Source organism: Medicago sativa, chromosome 8, assembly GCF_051527215.1.
Source record: "Medicago sativa cultivar Bolivia chromosome 8, Bolivia_mono, whole genome shotgun sequence".
NCBI classification, from domain to species: Eukaryota; Viridiplantae; Streptophyta; class Magnoliopsida; order Fabales; family Fabaceae; genus Medicago; species Medicago sativa.
In genome coordinates, this window is record NC_140756.1 from 28,674,173 (window position 1) to 28,688,624 (window position 14,452).

Below are 14,452 nucleotides of genomic sequence, written 5' to 3' on the forward strand. Positions count from 1 at the left end.
CCGTAAGTCGAGTGGGTGGAAATAACCAGGCATAAAAATGAGTTAAGATCCTCTTAATTTATGACATTTTTCGTTTCTTACATTTGGAAAGATAAAAGACATAAAAAAATTTGAAAAAAGTAAAAAATATTTAATGATGATGAGACCCACTTAATGAATGGACCCACAATTTTTTTTTTGTATGTATCTCTTTTTAAATGGCATCCTCCATTTATTTTTATAAATAAATAGGATCCTTACTAACATCAAAATAGGATAATATATCTTTTTTAAAGGACAAATAGGATAATATACCATATGCTCTCGTATTATTCAAATAATAAAGATCCAATTTAATTTTTCACAGTCTTTTTTTGCGGTCTAGTTATGTCATTGACAAAAAAAAAATTAGTATCTATTAGCAAACACAACATATGAGAAGGAAGAGATTTAGGATAGCTTAACACAGGGGCGGATCTGGACTCACAATGTTGGTGAGGCACAATTTTTTTGTCAAATAATTAAACAAAACTAAATTTAATAAGAAATTATATTAAAAATAGTTGTGGCAAAACGATCATTTATTTGACCATTAATCATCCATCTTGATACTTAATTGACTCTTCACATATTCTTCATCCTGATTCAATTTCAATTTCAAACAATATAAAATCAATTTTAGTAGTCAAAACCCAATAATATCTTGACAAACATACGATGCTAACGATGAAAACTCAATTCTTAGGTCTTTTGTAAAACCATTTTCCAACAAGCAACACAAAATATATAGCTTGATAATCACAAAAACTGATATTACTTATTATTAATATTAAATTAGATAATTAATTTCATTCTCTATTTTTTTATAGAAAGTAATTTCATTCTCTATATGTCGAAAAAAATACTTCCAGTTATATATGCATGTGCTTTGTAAAACAGAAATAGATACCAAGTCCCACATCTAATGTATAAGTGAACAATTCCCTTTGTGCTTTATCCAATGCATTGTGGGTCATTGTTAGTATTTGGTTTGAACAATACTCACTAGTTTGAAACCCATAGGGTGAAAAACTTTAGGCTTTTCAAGTACGTGGTGGTATTGGTACATGGGTTCTTTGTTTTCTGCTAATTGTGCAAGAATTCAAGATTACCAATTCATAAAAAGTTTTTGGCTGGGCTGGTGTGGCACTTGCCACACCAGGACCTGTTCAGGTCCGCCCATGGCTTGACAACAGTTAATTTGGAATGCAAGTTACAGTTGGCTTGGAATGCAAGTTATGTTATTTAGCTTAGATTTCATTTGCACCTAAGTTTCATTTAGTTTGTTACGAGTTAGTTATGCTTAGTTGTCGTCTCTAACTTGTATATAAGCTACACCTTTTAACATAATTGAATCATTGAATAATATTCACAATTTTCACCAAATTCTATATTCTCTCATGTTTGAGAATTGCTTTGATGGTATCAGAGCAGGTTCGTCCGGCTCTGCTTCCGCTTTGTAAGATTGAACAAATCATCCATTGATTTTGTCCATCTTTATCTTTTGATAATCTACTTCTTACTCTCTTTTTCATCGATTTGTTATCGTTTCAATTTGTTCTCATTTCTTTGATTCAGCTACATGTTGGTTTCCTGATTGAGTTGTTCAAGAAAGATTGAAAATCATGGTGAGAAACAACAACAATGCAGAAAATCAAGATCAAGGTCTTGATCCTGACTTCGTTGATCCATCAGAGAATTAAACAATTGTGAGTGTGACGCCACTGCTAACTGGAGATAACTATCATTCATGGTCCATGAAATGCGAAGAGCATTGGCTATAAAGAACAAATTCAAATTTGTGGATGGTTCAATTCCAATTTCAGAAGAAGATGATTTGAATTGTGCGGCGTGGGAAATGTGTAACAATCTTGTTCATACATGGATAATCAATTCAATTTCACCGTCAATTGCTCAAACTGTTGTGTTCATAGAAAATGTTGTTGATATGTGGAATGATCCTAAGGATCGATTCATGAGAGGAGATCATATTAGAGTGACAGTTACAACAAGATATTGCTTTTTTTTTTTTTGTGGGTCAATTCCACCGTCTACCAACGGAAAGCTCAATTAAAGTCAAAGCAAAACCTTGTATGAACTGACGCAAATTTCAGGACTAGCTAGTTTCGCAATCCAAGAAAGTCAAAAGATATCCATACGAAAAAATAGTAAACAATACAATCGAATTAAAAATGGTTCTCTCCTTATTGTGTGACAAAAGGTTAAACACTTAAACTAAACATTCATTACCATTGTATAGATAAATAAGTCATTCATCCAGCCAACCCTTAATTCAAGAACAACTAAAGTTACAAAGATTAAGGTTAGGAAGAAGAACATCATTTATCAACTTGAAGTTGCAAGCTAGCTAGCTGAATTATGAAAACATGTTAAAGTTGGAAGTTAACAATCACATAGGTCAACACTCAACAATCACAAACAAAATAAATTATCCATATCCATTTGCTATATATGTAGTGATTTAAATTCATGTCTTGGCTAACTAACAAATATGCAATTCAATTTCTTAAAAGTGATCAAAACAAAATAAATCATTGATAATCACAGAGCTCATAGAGCACAATATATGCTTACCATTGATTTTCATAACAAGACTATTAGCATGGTTAGAAATCACCTGCAGCGTCTATTCCATTTTCAAACATTTTTTCCTTGAAACATGCTGGTGATTGGAATAGGACCTATAACTAATCTAACGTCTTCTAAATGTGGAGCATAGTTTGTTTTGGCGCATTGTTCTCCAGAGAAAGAAGAATGCCTCGTTGTCTTCCGTATCAAAGGAACCTTGCTTCTAAATATAGGACTGCTTAAAGCTTAATTCTGGTAAGCATGTTGCTGGCTGAGAATGTGAAACCCAACTTTTTCATCATCCTATTTGAGGTTTATATATGTAGATGAATGATCCAAGAGAAAGACCTATAAGCGTCTGTGCTCGTGGGGTGGGTGGTAATGAGGCATCAAAATATGATAGTTTTTTTTTTTTTTTTTTTTAAGAGAGAAGGATAATATATCATGTGTTCTCGTATTATTTAAAGACTTGTAACCAAAAAAATATTATTTAAAGACTATCAATTTTGTTTGATTCTTCACATTGTTTTTGCGGTCTAACTCTGACCTTGACAAAAAATAATATTCGCATTAATATTTGATTTTTTTTTCAAAAACAAAACGATATTCATTCATTCAAATTGATAGAGTACATCACATCAGATACAAACATCGCTAAAAATGTAAAAGATGAATCTGCGAACAAAGTCACAACATTCAAGTTAATAGCATACAACGTCAAAATGCCTACAAATAATATGATAAAATCTAAGTCACCGAAATTCTCATGCTTCCGGATCTGCAACGTTGATGCCCAAATCATTGATTTAACCTGTAATTGACTGATGTCGATCTAGGAACTAAATGAACACCGCGACAAGACATGAAATCAAACACTGCACAAGACGACTAACAACACAACGCCACAATTAGACGACGAAATCACAACAGAAAAAACTCGATATGTGTAAAAACCACTTATGTAGATTGAAAGAAAAGAGGAAAAGATGTAGAGAAGTGATTTTATGTCAAAAAATGACCTAAAACCACCCCCTCATCGACGGATGAAGAAGGAGAAAGAAAGTTTAGAGAGAAGTTGGAGTTTCTGTCGCTAAAACTAGGGCCGGCTGTGTCACATTAATATATGATATTCGTATGTTTTGATAAAGAGGAAAATGTAGGTCCGCATCAATTAGAGAAAGATATTTCATGTCTTCTTTCCGACTCTTCATTAATTTAGTTTTTTCAAGTTGTGCATCCATGGACTCTATACGTTCATGTTCATCGTGATGTTATTACTTTTTTAATTTATGCAGATCAACGTAATGTCATGTGTGGTAATATAAGTGTGGTATGGCTATGATGAGTGTCACGGAGCCGTCGGAAACAACTATGAATATTTTTTGGTGGAAAAGGTGAAATGACTCAAAATTAAAATGAAGCGGAGAAATGGAATGGATAGACAGGGACGCCACACTTTCTAATCCAAGAAAGTGATAAGTCTATGGATGCGAGGATCGCCACAAGAAATATGAATTTTTTGATAAGATCAAGGATGGTTCAATCCAGAACCACAAGAGACAAGGCTCTCAATACACATAAGTGTAAAATTCTACAAAATTCAACTTATCTTACATATCATTTTCATGCTCTATTTATATAAGCTTATTACATGATGATTTTGACTCTAAAACGGTTAGAAAATGAAAGGAAATGCAGCCACTAATTTCAATAATGTTTTGATGGCTGATTAATGCAAATTAAAGGTTACAAAATGACTTTAAGGTGAGTCGCAGCATCAATGCATGGAGATGTTATACATTCATTTGCTTCTTTAATCATCATGGCTGAATAGTTTCAAGACGTTACACTTTCATAATTCAGTTCCATCTAACCTCCATTGTGCTTCTTTAATGTGTTGTTTCTTCTCTTACATCAGCTCATTCATCAAAATCACGTCATCCAATTCATGCTCATTTTACGCCAAGAAACATGTTGAATCTGATATCGAGTCTAACATAAGAAATTTAGGAAATATTCTAAGCTTTCCAACGCATTAAAGATCACCTCAATCGGACATTCAGAACTCTAGATATGAGAAAAACAAGACAGCTATATAATTGCCTACGAAAATAACACTTGGAACCAAAATTAACTTGGTTAATTTTATTCCATTATTAAATTATCTCTTGTATAAGGTGAGAATATTATGTTCTCATCAGGCTAGCTCCGTTTGCCCCACACCTTGTGGTCGTTATCGTGTTGTTAATGTTTATTTTCACCACATCAGTGTAAGATGTGCGTGTGGTTATTTTCCGGTTAGATGAAAAGCTCAACATGAAGACCAACGAGTAGTGACTCTTTCTCTGATGGCTTGAATTGCAACTAGATTTTCCACCATTTAATCTTTCATAATCAAAATTTTATCCTTGATTTAATGAGAGAAACTTTGCAACAACTTCAGCACCATTTAGTACTTACTACTTAATTAAGGTGGCTAATTGATTTGAACCTGAAGTTTTCATTATCCTACAAATTTAGGAATTACCTTGTCAATAGATATAGCATGACTTACCCTTCTTACAATTCAAACGGCTCATGTGAGGGTAAGTGTAAGGTAAGCCGTTGCTGAATGAGGACTATCTTATTATTATTATCACATTCAAACAAGTTGCAGCTGCACAATTCTTTGTAAGTCAATGTATATTATAGTACCTATTTGCATAATAACTCTAAAGTTCATAAGCTTGATTAACAAAGCAATCAAATCGCTTGAACATACTTCACTAGGAAGTACTAAAAAGTAAGTAATACAAAAAGCAAACATAGTGCATGCATATCATAAGTAGAATTCATACTATTACTTCTTTCATTACATCAACATTAGTATAAATTAGCAAAGCAGAGAAAGCAAATTTGCATACAAATAACTTGATAAAATTATCAGTAAGCGTTAAATCTTTTTTTTTTTTTGAAGAAGCTAAATTAGCTCACCTTTTTTGAAGAAGCTAAATTAGCTCACCTAAATTGACATTAGGGAGAATCGAACCTGAGACCTCGAGGAAGAGCACACTCCCAGATCCCAAACCTATACCACTAGGTCAACCCAAATGGGTTTTAGAAAGCATTAAATCTTAATAACTAGACTTGCAAACCTCAAGGGTGAAAGCTTTAAGCTTTGCCTTTAAGAAGAACTAATAGTTCATTCCTTCAATTGGATAAAGGCTTTTCTTGTAAATTACGATTTGACAACAACGACTACGTATTTCTCCTTTAACATCAATCCCCTCAATCATCCTGGTAGCTAAATCAAAACAAGCTACTTTACCATCTTTTTTATTGAAGAATATATTGTCCTTTTTCCCAGCTACGATAGAATGTTCAACGGAAGAGAAAGGTCCAATATCAAAGAGTCTAGTCCAAGATTTCTTGACGCCGATTTCACCCAAAATTGATATATTGAAAGACGTGGCATTGTCATACTTTGTGATCATAGCAAGAGACTCATTTAACACCACCAATCTAACAGAAAAAACATCATACCCATCTATGGGTGTAGTGGAAAACACATCATTGCATAAGTTAAATGATACAACAAAAGTTTGATCCTTTGTATTCGCCAACCAATGGCACACCCCATTCAAGTACACTTCAGAACCTAGAGGACTAAAGTAAGGAATTGGAATATTAGCATTGAGTTTTCTCCACGAGTTACTTCTTAAACTATATATCTCTCAAAAGTCGGGCGACATAAACACATCTTCCAAAGATTCATCATCAGATAAATCACAATACAAACGTCGAATGACATTGAAATCATCTCTAACATAATCATAACCAAATGCTTGAAGACTAAATGCATTAGAGAGGTTAGGAGGAACGACCTTAATTTCCTTAATAGCCGGGTTCCATAATACTACATTTCTATGATCGAAACAATTATAGAAACAAATAATGCCATTAATAGCAGAACCTAAAATATGAAGAAGAAAATTGTCACTTGGTAGATGATGATCGTATGGAGGTGGTGGATCCAAGTTGACCTTATTCGCAAACCTCTCACCTAAAAGCATATACAACATACTCGGAAACAAAAACCAATTGAAGATGAGACATACATCATCATCGTCATCATCATACAATGAATGGGATTTGGAAACCAAATTGTTGCGGAACATGGTTAAGAAAGTAACATTTTCAAACAAAAGTGACCATGGTTTGCGAACGCGGATAAACCGCTTAACCGATTTATCAGGAAGTTTAGAGAAAATACAGATTGCAATGTCATCGGGTATATAGCTACCACTCACCTTCTCAGATTTTGGAGCCATAAAAGGAATTCTTGAAGGAGTACAACTAAATCATGTAACCACGCGTTCTGTTTGACTCATCCTAGCTTAATGTTATTTTGGACCTGCAAATGAAAACGAGAATATAATCAATACAAAATCACAAAAAATCAATGTTAATAACAACGAACCATTTTCAGGGAATCAAAACGGTCATCTCTAATTTTAAAACACTACATCATCTGATCATTATTATAAGCAAAAATCAACATTTTAGATTCATTCATTAAATGATGTATGTAGTCTATAATAAAGATCATATACATTATTGTATTTATGGAAAACACGTTCAAATTTATTATTTTCCTTATTAAATACTCTATACTATCTGAATATAAAAAAGACAAGTTTTTTTTTTATAATCACTAGTTTGAAATTTGTGTCCTGCATTGGAAAATTTGTGCTGGATTTCTTTTATATATTTTAATTTATGTTGATAATACTTGTTATAAAAAAGAATAAGTTTAAAATACATGAAAATGTATGTATATCTTATAAACATATTTTTGAAGTGATTTTTTTTATTTCATTGTTTTTCTTCATTTAAATTCTTTTATCCTTTCGGGCTTCAGAGGTTTAGCATGGTCATAGTAGGCCTTAAGGCTCAATAAACGATGGTAGAGGTACTTACAAATCATCCATCAAATAGATCATCACCCGGGAGTTAAACACACGGCATTGCGGGTAAGTTAACTTTTCATATCAAGTGCGTTAACTTTCATTGACTATTTTTTATAACAATATTTAAACTATTTTATTATTTTTATGGCATTTTTTTTGTCAAGTAGCATAGTGGCTAGAATTCACTTTTTAAAGTGAAAAGATGGGATGTCCTGGGTTCGAACCCCGATCTCTGCATATAATAATGTTTGTCCCTGTCAACTGAGTTATGCTCACGGAGACATTTTTATGGCATTTTTTTTAGATAATATAACATGATTAATATAAATTGAAGTGGGCTCTATTTAAACATGATTTTTTTCAACAAAAAAAACATTAAAAATCTAATATGCTTGTTCACAATTAGAAATGGAAGATTCTTATCCAAAAATCAACTTGGTATACATGCAAAGAATCTATTAAAATGAAACACATAATTGTAACCACCTAAATCAATTTAAACTGGAAAAAAAAACTATGTTAAAAAAAATGAAAAACTATCTTAAAAAACACAAATACACACGGAGAGATATTTTATAATATTGTTGCAAACACACACTACTTATGTAATTACTAATCGTTAGATTGAATTTTAGGAATGAAAAATCAAATTCAAATGCATATTTCACACCCTTTTTCATATTCTCTTCTATTCCCTTTTTCATATTTCACATTAGTAGTTAGCAAACTAATAATGTCTTAATTGAATACAATAGCCTCATAGTGTGATAAGTTATATTATTACGATGAAGTTGTTTAATTTTTTAATATATAAACAAATTCACCAACCAATAAATCTATGTCAAAATCATCTTGGAAGATACCTGTCTGTGGAGAGAGAGATGATACAAATTTTAGGGTAAATCACTATTGTCAACCCTTGTAAATTTAGGTTATGTTTGAATTGACGAAATGTAATGGAGTGAGATGGAATGGAGTGGTAACTATAATTATGTTCCATTGCTTAGATTTGTTAAAAATGAATGGAGTGGAATGATACATAATGGAACTCATTCCACCTCATTCCATCAGATCCTTCAATATTCTTTCCTCCCAATTTGAGATGTATCCAATGAAATGGAACTTTATAATTAAAATATTACTATTTTATCCCTATCTTAATACCTCTTCCTTAGATCCTCTCCAATATGTATTCTCACATTTCTTCTTATGCTCAATGCATACCAAAAAAAAATCCTTGTTGCACCGTTTCGTTTCATCGTCTCCCATGTTGTTGCTTGATGAATCCACTCAATACTAAGGGAAAAGTTCCTCTCCAGTGGAGTCTCTCCAGTTTTTTCTGCAGTTTTAATCATAGCTATTAATAGTTATCTCTCTCCTTCTTTTTTAACATTAAATACTCTCACTTAATTAATTTTTAATGGATAAGATTTCACTATGGTGCAGTTATTGGAGGGGATCCAAACCCCGATATTAATATGGTTTCTTCACGAAATACCAAATTTAATATATGAAAAAGTTAAGTTACATTTTTTATTTCCAAAGTTTCTTTATAAACAGTCTTGTATGTGTGTTATTCCTTACTTTCATCTCTGCATGTTATGATTTTTGCTCTAACGTGTTTTTTTCCTTTTATTCTTGATTTGGTGAATTTTTTAGTGTTGAGAAACCAAAAAAAAACTTTCTCGGTTTCTTGCATCATTGTACTCTATATAATTTGTGTCTAGTTGAGCACAAATTAACATTTCCCTTCTTTTTTTAGGGAAATGCTAACCAGTGCATTGAAAGTTGTGTAGTCAATGCATTAAAAGCTTAAAAAGTACTTCCTCCGTTTCAAAATACATGTCCAAGGCAACCACTTCGCACATGCCAATGCACAATTTTGACCGTTAATATCTTTAATTATCTAAAGTAAAAAATTATAAAAATTTAATATTTTGAAAATATTTGTCGAGACAAATCAAACAACAACTTACATGTTAATATTTGTATTTATACATTAGTTAAAAAGTATGACCAAAGTAAGTCAAGTTAATAGTGCACATTGCAAAAATTGAACATATATTTTGAAATGGATGGAGTATATTTTTTTACTTAAAATTTCCTATTTTGACTTCCTTAACCAGTCCTATGGGGGCACTGGTTAACATAACCCTTTTTTTATTCTATTTCTTTTGAAGGAAAAAAATAAGATCTTAGTAATATTGTTTTACATCATAATAGCATTTTATAAATAAGGGTAAAAATGAAAATAATGGAACATATCATAACATATCCAAACAATGGAATAGAACCTCTGTTCCATTTTACTCTGCTCCACTTCATTCCATTTTGTTCCGCTCCGTTTTGTTTCATCAATCTAAACAGAACCTTATTGTCATACATTTTGGAGTAAATTACACTCCCCTCCAATAAAAAATGCTTGAATTACACACATCTCCCCTCTTATGTTAAAATATACACTTCCCTCCCCTCTTATTCAAAACATATTAGAAAATATTTCACTCCCCTCCCTTGAGAGAAGCTTGAATTACATTCCCCTCCCCTCTTATGTTAAAATTTACGTTTTAGTCCCTCAAGATTTTTTTTATTTCTAATAATCTAGCAAAAAAAATAATCTAATACACTTCAAAGAAAAATAGCACTGCGGGTTCATTTTAATATAATCAAATTTTGAATACATATCTTTATCTATTTTTTATTCACAATTTCATTAACATGTAGTTTTAAACCCTATTATAAAATATGAAAAAGCCCAAAATAAAATTAAAATATATGAAAAATTACTAAAGTCGATTAAATATGGTTATTTAAAAGTGAATTTTATACTCTAAATTATAAAATTAATAACAAAATATTTAAATTTAATTGTCATTGACATTTAGATTATAAAGAAACAATTTTATATTTTTTAAACGGTGATTCAAAATTAATATATATTATAATAGATTCAAGTGTAGTCCATATTTAATTATTAAGGGGGTGGGTCGTAATTCAAACATCTTATAGGGGAGGGGAGTATAGATTTTATTTTGAAGGGAGGGTAGTGTATATTTTAACATAAGAGGGGAGGAGAGTGTAATTCAAGCATCTTTGAGGGGAGGGGATTGTAATTTACTCTACATTTTGTCTATCTTGAAATTGTCTCTAATATGTTGATATTCTCATGTGACAACATGAAACATTTATATTTTTAGTTTTAATCAAAATAAAAATTTCATAATAAAAAAAGGGTCTTGTTAACAAGTGCCCTTAGGGCAGTTGTTAAAGATTCAAAAAATAGAAACAATTGATAACTTTTACGTAGAAAAAGTTACTTTTTGATGTTTTAATGTGTTAAATGCACAAATTTTAATACAAAATTTCCATTTTAAACCTCTTATCAAGTGCCCTAAGGGCACTTGTTAACATTTTCCATAAAAAATGTTCATAATTTTCAAACGTTAACACAATAAAAAGAGTGGAAAAGTCTTTTCACTAGTAAGAAATAATATTTGTACAACCATTTTTGACCAACTTTTAGACAATTCTATCATACTTTTCATTGTATGTTTACTCTCTCTCTTCCTCTTTCTTTGTATATCGTTTTTGACTAATACAAAGAAGAAGAAAAAAATATTACTCCAAAATCTATCACAAAATAGCTGTAAAAAATATTATACAACTATTTTGCGACAACTTTTGAACAACATACTCATATTTGTATTCTTACTCTCTCTATCTTCCTTTAAAAAAAATTATCTCAAAAATTATGAGCTGGGATCCTCTCCGTTTATTAATCTTTCCATTTCTCTCATTTGGAGAGATAAAAACACAAAAAAGTTTGAAAATAATTAACAATGGTGGAATCCACTTAGCGGTAAAACTCATTGCATACTTTTTGTATCTATCTCCCACCTAATGTCATTATCCATTTATTTTAAGCAAATGGATAGTATCTTTACTCAAAAATTATCGGTCGTACAAATATTATTCCTCTTTTTTAATTAAGTCTTGTGTCTTTTTTGGGTGGTGGCCGGGGTTCGAACCCCGGATCTTACATATATTATACATTGTCCTTCCAACTGAGCTAAGCTCACGAATCCTGACACTTTCAAGAGTTCCAAAAATAAGCAATTATTCTTAAAAAAAGTTAAATTTTTCGATTTTAAATACATTATTACATATATTTTCATAAATACTTACTACTATTATCTTTAAAGAATATCAGACATCTGTTAACATTTCCCTTTTTAATTATAAGTAGTGCTAAGTTGTGTCTTTAAAACACATGTTAAGAAACCCAAAAGAAGAAATGTTCTTTCCAATTTTGTGCATTCAATTCATTAGAAAGTTGCTTCATCCGATCACATTTATAAGCAAAAAAGAACTTTTAAGGTTCATTGAATACATAATCTATTTGGTATATATATAAACCAAATTTATTAAATATTAAATGAATCTCAAAAATGTTTTTTTGCTTATAAATATGACCGAAGAGAGTAAAGATTAAATGTAATGCACACATTCTAATTCGTATATTTAATTCATTAATTTGTACCTTAAGACATACACCCGCTGATCACTATTATAAGCAAAAAACAATATTGTAGGTTCATTCATTTAACGATGTATGTGATCTTTATTATAGACCACATACATTATTAAATAAATGAATCTAAAATGTTGATTTTTGTTTATAATAGTGACCAGATGGTGTAGGTTAGCATTTCCCTTTAATTATCAATCCATTGAAATCAGATACCAAAACAACATCCACCACCAAATCCACGACACGAAATGGCATCCCCACCAAATCCTATGCGTTGGATCATGACGTTCCCTCGAGATTCCTCCCACAACAATAATAAAGCAAAACGCAATTATCACCCACAACCAAAACTAATTAAAAATTAAACACCAAAAAAAAAAAAAATCCAATATTCCATTCACAAGCTATACTTTCACACATGTCACAACCCCATTGGCTCTCAATACACCTAAAAAGTTAAAGTCACAATCTCACGATATTTTAAAAATAAAAACACGCAAACTCAAAATCTCGCGACCATATCGCATCTCGAAATAATCGTCACATGCTCAATCAAGCAAAGCTGGTCCAGCCAACTTTTCCACATTATTCATCAACCTTCTCGATAACCCCAAAGTACAACAACTCAAATTGACAATTCTACCCTCAAAACTCATTCAATTTTACTTTCCACACCCCCCAAATGACAATTTTACCCTCAAAACTCGTTCGAATTTTACTTCCCACACCCCCTAATCCTTCTTCATCAAACCATTTCCTGTAAGAATTCACGATAACAAGAACACGATCACAAACAAAATAATAAAAATAAAAAATAATTCGAACAATTTCAATTTTTTCACGTAATCAATATAATTTATAAATTTCCAAACCAAACTAAATAAAATTACAAGAAAAATTAGAAATTATTAAAAAGAAAAAGATCCAAGCTCCTTCGAATTTTTCTGCGAGAAACAGACACGAATAATTCATCAAATCACGATCTGAATAAGAACAATTTTCTTCATATTTTTCGTGTTTTTTCCGATCAATTTCTTCGTTAAATTTTCCCAAGCTTGTTCAGATTCAGAGCTTAACAATCTTCGCAGCTTTAACAATAGGATTTTCTCTAGCAATAGATACTCTTCCAGCAGCTTTATAATCATACGAACAATCATGACGATCGGAGTATCGATGCTCGGAGCAGAAAAGATCACCGCATCGGCAACGGAATCCGGTAAGACCGACTCTCTTCCGACAACCGGAGCAACGATTCACGGCGCGTTTTGCTTCTGACGACGTCGTTTGAGGCTGAAGATCTGAATCATCGTTGCTTGGATGAGATCTCTTTTGTGAAAACGATGACGTGGCAGATCTGGCTTTAGAAGATTTGTCTTCAAAGAATCTAGATGGTTCTGTTAACGTTGTTGTTGTGGTTGTTGTTGGTGTTGTTGTTGTTGTTGTTTGTGTTGGGTTGATGCATGGTGGTGTTATTGTTTCAGGAACTTGGAATTCTGTTTCTTCTTTTTTGGTTATTTTGTGAGCCATTTTTTTTTTTTAGGCTTTTTCTTGAAATGAAATGAAAGAGTTTTTTTGGTTGTTGGTGGTTGAAGGAAGAGATAGAGATAGAGAATTTGAGAATTGAGAAGAGAGGTTGTAGTATAAAGGGATGGGATGAGATGAGATAGGTAAATTGTGCAAATTGAGAATGCAATTGGGAAATGCAAATTGAATATTATGGACATTATGGAGACGCGTATCATAATGCCTTTTTGTGACCCACTATGCAATTTTACTACTTTGTCCATTATTTTATTTCTCCCACACCGCCATTCTGATTGTGCTCTCTTTTGACGTGGTCTACTTTTATTTTAGGGTTATTCTAAATGTGTTAAAAAAATTAATTAGTCGTTTTAATAGGAAAATGAGTAGGATTTAGGTCAGCAGTATATGTGTAAAAAAAGAATTTTGTCATTTTAACAAGAACATGAGTAATTCGCATGTATTTGGTGTTTGAATTGAAGGGAGAAAAAACAACTTTTTATTTGATAAGCAAAGAAAAACGATGTAAAAGTTGGACATTGTAAATGAATAATGTTATTTAAATATCTAAAAATCAACAATAATTTGACAATTTATATAAAAATACATAATTTATAATTATTCGTGTTACAATAAAAGAGAGAAATGCGGTGTTGAACAACCAAAAGGTTTTTAATAATAACATTTCTCATTATATATTATATAAATATAGTGTTGATGCCATATTTTGTGTTTGAAAAACATTTTAACATGCTTTTTTTGCTAATATATGTAAATATCTTTAAATAATTATGCTATGTACATATAATTTATCAAAGAACAAAATCTATTTAACATTTTGAAA

General features: G+C 31.3%; 1 protein-coding gene and 1 pseudogene across 1 annotated transcript; both read right to left on the reverse strand.

Annotated features, from left to right (window-relative positions):
- Positions 1–2,662: 2,662 nt before the first annotated feature.
- Positions 2,663–6,917, reverse strand: LOC146898145 (putative F-box protein At3g10240; annotated as a pseudogene).
- Positions 6,918–12,464: 5,547 nt separating this feature from the next.
- On the reverse strand, positions 12,465–13,788 carry LOC146898146 (uncharacterized). Its single transcript, XM_085732423.1, has one exon. It carries the CDS (start codon positions 13,612–13,614, stop codon positions 13,153–13,155), a length of 462 nt encoding a protein of 153 aa, XP_085588549.1. The 5' UTR covers positions 13,615–13,788; the 3' UTR covers positions 12,465–13,152.
- Between the last annotated feature and the right edge of the window lie 664 nt (positions 13,789–14,452).